Source organism: Sinocyclocheilus anshuiensis, unplaced genomic scaffold, assembly GCF_001515605.1.
Source record: "Sinocyclocheilus anshuiensis isolate Anshui unplaced genomic scaffold, SAMN03320099.WGS_v1.1 scaffold1823, whole genome shotgun sequence".
In the NCBI taxonomy this organism is placed as follows: domain Eukaryota; kingdom Metazoa; phylum Chordata; class Actinopteri; order Cypriniformes; family Cyprinidae; genus Sinocyclocheilus; species Sinocyclocheilus anshuiensis.
This window is the reverse complement of record NW_015549711.1, coordinates 310,836-315,185: the sequence shown is the minus strand read 5'-3', so window position 1 is coordinate 315,185 and position 4,350 is coordinate 310,836. Positions and strand designations below refer to the sequence as shown.

Below are 4,350 nucleotides of genomic sequence, written 5' to 3'. Positions count from 1 at the left end.
CCAAACAAAGTAGTTTCGCTTTCACAATGAAACACAGCGTCACACACGGCGGGCTTGAGTGAGCAGCAGCCGAAGGCCTTGAGTGAGCAGAGGCCGGGGGCTAGAGTTTGCGGCGGCGGGCGGGCTTGCGGCAACCACATGTGACGACCCCGGGCTGGACTCTGCTTCGTCCATGGTGAAAGCCTCTTTGGATTTGAGACTTTAGTCTTTGCAACTTTACAGATCTTCTTTATGCACCAAGAGCTTGTAACACAAAGAGAAAGGAAAAATTGAAATCGCATCATATGACCCCTTTAATATGACAGGAAGTGACCAAATACAGTAAAGTAAATCAGTTGTTTTATCATTTAAAATGAAAAAGATTCTTTTTATATATATATTATGCTTGAAATAGTGATCTTCAATGACCTTCACACACTTATTTAAGTGTGGTTTAAGTGTCCAAATATTTTTTTATTAACCTGAAGGAGAAGTAAGCTTGCTATAAAAGCCTCCGACAACCACAAAACACATTGGCTTTTGGGATGTTTGTTAATTTAGAGAGGTCACCACTTTTTTGTGATATTTCAAACAACATCTCAATCTCCGTAATACTGCAAGATAACACACTATTCCTTTACGTCAGCGGTTCTCAATTCCAGTCCTCACGTACCCCCGCTCTGCACATTTTATATGTTCCTCTTATTGCTTCAGACATTTGTTATATTTGACTGTAAGTGCCCTGCGAAGTGGACATTACCGGATATTCCGCTATGATTCCAGTTTGAAGGGAGCATACAGGTGCATCTCAATAAATTAGAATGTCGTGCATGTCAATCGGAACACAGTTCATGCACGGAGCTCACTTCTAACGAGATGATGATCTGAATCAGGTGTGTTAACAAAGAGAGACATGCAAAACATGCAGAGCGGGGTTACGCGAGGACTGGAATTGAGAACCGCTGCTTTATGTGATAAGGCCTAGAAAATATGATTGAGATACCGACCTTCTGGTAAAGTTGCAAGCTGATTTCTTCTCAGATTTAAATCCCTTAAACATTCTAACTGGCCGAGCTCAACAGGAAGTGACTGCAGCTCATTACAGCTCACATCCTGATGGAGAAACAGACAGTGAGAGGAAGGGGCAGTGAGAAAGATGAAGGTATGAAAGAAATTATAAAACAGGGACTGGATATTGCGCATACACTACTGTTCAAACATGAATACTTTATTGAGCAAAGGAGCATTAAATTGATCAAAGGTAAGAATAAAGACATTTATTTCTATTTTAAATAAATCTTTTGAACTTTCTATTTAGCAAAAAATCATGAAAAAATATGCATCACGGTTTTCACAAAAATATGGATGGATATAATTCTAAAGACTGAATCAAAGGTTGCTGAAAATTCAGTTTTGCCATCACATGAATAAGTTACATTTTAAAATATGTTAAAATAGGAAAAAGTTGTTTTAAAAATGTAAAAAATATTTATACAACATTGCTGTTTTCACGGTATTTTTAATCAAATATATGTATCCTTGGTGAGCGTAAGAGATTTCACACCACAGACAGCTGTCAGAAATTTACAGTCATTAATAACTGTGTTTGTGTGACTGTTTTTGACATGGTTTAACTATGCTAACTAAACTACAAATTTTGAAAATAAATCCTCAAAAATATTGTGAAACTGTTGAAAATGTTGAAAACACGCTTGTGAGAACAGTTGAGATGTTCTTATAGAGTGCTACAGCCGTGACATCAAAACCTGGAATAGTAATTCACTGTGGGTTCCCTAGAAATTTCCCTGTGGGATTTTATACGTTTTTTTTTTTTCAATTTATGAGTATAACGAGGTCTATGATCGATATAAACTGAAGATACTTGGATGTTTTGTTCTTCAACGTAAATTACAGTCACTCATACTGAATTCTGATGAAGTCATGAATTTAAAAAAAAACCATTATAAAAAAAACCCTATAGGAAAATCTCAAGGGAATCCATGGCAAATTAGTCATCCTGGTTTTGACATCAAGGCTCATAAATCTCTCTTTTTTTTAAATCAACCAGTTTGTGTGAGGGGGAGGGTTAGGATTTAGCAGATCAGCTCTGTATACAAAGCTTTGTCTATAAGGTGCCTTTAAAATGAAGATGAGGGTATATCTGTCAGTTCTACGTACCAGTTGTCGCAGGTGTATGAGTGTGTGTATGGAGGCCGGTATGACTGATAACTTGTTGTTGCTGACGATGAGCACCCGCAGGAGAGGGAGCTGACATACTGACAGCGGTAGACTGGACAGCTGGTTACGACTGCACCACACACACAGAAAAAGAGAAAATTCAATTGATGCAATCTAACACCAGTACAAAAGACTGAATGACAGATTTACTGTATATACAATCCTTCAAACCGGCTGAAATTTCACTCAGGGTGACCTGATTATTTTGTGTACATTACCATCCAAAAGTTCAGGGTCAGTTTTTTAAATATTTTTGAGAGAATCTTATGCATCTTCTTACCAAGGTCAAAATTAGGGGTGCAACGGTTCAACTTACTCACGGTTCGGTTTGTATCACTGTTTTAGAGTCACGGTTTCGGTACGGTTCGGTATGTGGTATGTTTAGGGAAAAAACTATATTGTCAAATAAAAATAAAGATACAAATAAAATAAACAGTGCTTTTAGGTACAGAAATTGAATAAATCAAATGTAAAATAACATTGCATATTTGACTGTATAAATTAAAGATTAATCCTTATTAAAGTTACAAAAGTTATTCAATCAAGAGCAGTGAGAGATTTCCGTGTTGTTGCTGTTTGATTAACATTAAGAAAGTGCTGTCACTTTAAGAGAACAAACTGATCCAGTGCACTGATACTGTATGTTCAGCCGACTATGTCTGCTAGGATACTCACCAAGACGGGCATTTTGACATAATTTTTGAGTGAATTTGTCCATTCAAGCACAATACTTCACAGAGTTCTGAAACGGGGGTTCACGCACTTCGGATGAGCGCACACACAGATCTTCTCACTGCGTGCGTGAGTTCGCGTCTTCTGGCTCTTTATTATTTAAACTGGCCAGGCTTAAATGAGTTTAGTTTAAATACAGATAGCAACGTGTGCTGTTCAGGTCTCACCTGTGTTATCAACACGTGATGACGGCATAAATGACAGTTATTCCAGCATACAGCACTCGCATTGAACAAAGAGTGACTGGTTTGTCCACGTATTGTTTTTTTTCTCTCATCGCTCTTGTTGTAATGTATTGGGAAGCCAGAATTTGTATCCATCAACAGAAACATGCATTAGCCGAACTCTAACAAACCATATTACAGATGCATTGTCAGACTTAAGTTAAACCGCGGTCCTAGTGCATGCCGAACCGTGTGTGGAGAATGGTACGGTTCGATTTTTTACCGAGCACCGTTGCCCCCCTAGTCAAAATACAGTTAAAAACAGTAAAATACTGTGAACTATTATTACAATTTAAAATACCTGGTCTCTATTTGAATATAGTTTAAAATATTATTCAATCCTGTGATGGTAAAGCTACATTTTTAAGCAATTTTGTGGAAATGGTGCTACATTTTTTTCAGAATTCTTTGATAAATAGAAACTTGAAAAGAACATCATTTATTTGAGATGAAATTCTTTTATTGTGAATGTGTGTGTGAGACACATGAGCCTGTATCTGGTGTTTTACCTGAGGTTGAGGTAGGTGAGGGCTTGCAGATGGCACAGGCTGGGCGTGAGGGATCGCACACAGTTGTGGTACAGGCTGAGCGTCTCCAAAGAGACAAACTGACACACCTCCTCTGGCACCTCACATAGCCGGTTCTTTGACAGGTCTGAAAGAGAACCACCAATCACAGTTAGCACACAATAAATAATGACCAATCACAGATGCACACACACACACACACATATATTTATTTATTTATTTTTATTTAGTCATTTAGCAGATGCTTTTATCCAAAGCGACTTACAAATGAGGACAACAGAAGCAATCAATTGTAGTATTAAAACAACTAAAAACAGATAGAAAAAACTAAAAGCTAAAACTTTATAAATACTACTTATACACATTTTAAAAATAAAGAAATTAAATAAAAACGACAAATGCATACAACAACATTTCAAAACTTAACATTTAAATGAAAAACTAAAAATAAAGCTAAAAACAATTCAAAATATTAAAGAACAAAAGGTATAAGAGTATAATAATGATTCTAACATAACACTAAGCCAAACACCAAAAAAACAACTACATATATGTGTATGTACAACCATACACACATACATATATACAGTGGGTACGGAAAGTATTCAGACCCCCTTAAATTTTTCACTCTTTGTTATATTGCAGCCATT

At 36.7% G+C, this 4,350-nt stretch overlaps 1 protein-coding gene across 2 annotated transcripts in view; it reads right to left on the bottom strand.

Annotated features, from left to right (window-relative positions):
* The window catches only part of LOC107660715 (leucine-rich repeat and calponin homology domain-containing protein 4-like), a 61,133-nt gene that overhangs the window by 24,668 nt on the left and 32,115 nt on the right, over positions 1-4,350 (bottom strand). For both annotated transcript variants that reach the window (XM_016450113.1, XM_016450112.1), the window contains exons 3-4: positions 2,158-2,287; positions 987-1,092 (exon numbers count right to left, since the gene is read on the bottom strand). In XM_016450113.1, coding sequence (XP_016305599.1) covers positions 987-1,092; positions 2,158-2,287 — 236 coding nt within the window. The remainder of the gene's footprint in view (positions 1-986; positions 1,093-2,157; positions 2,288-4,350) is intronic.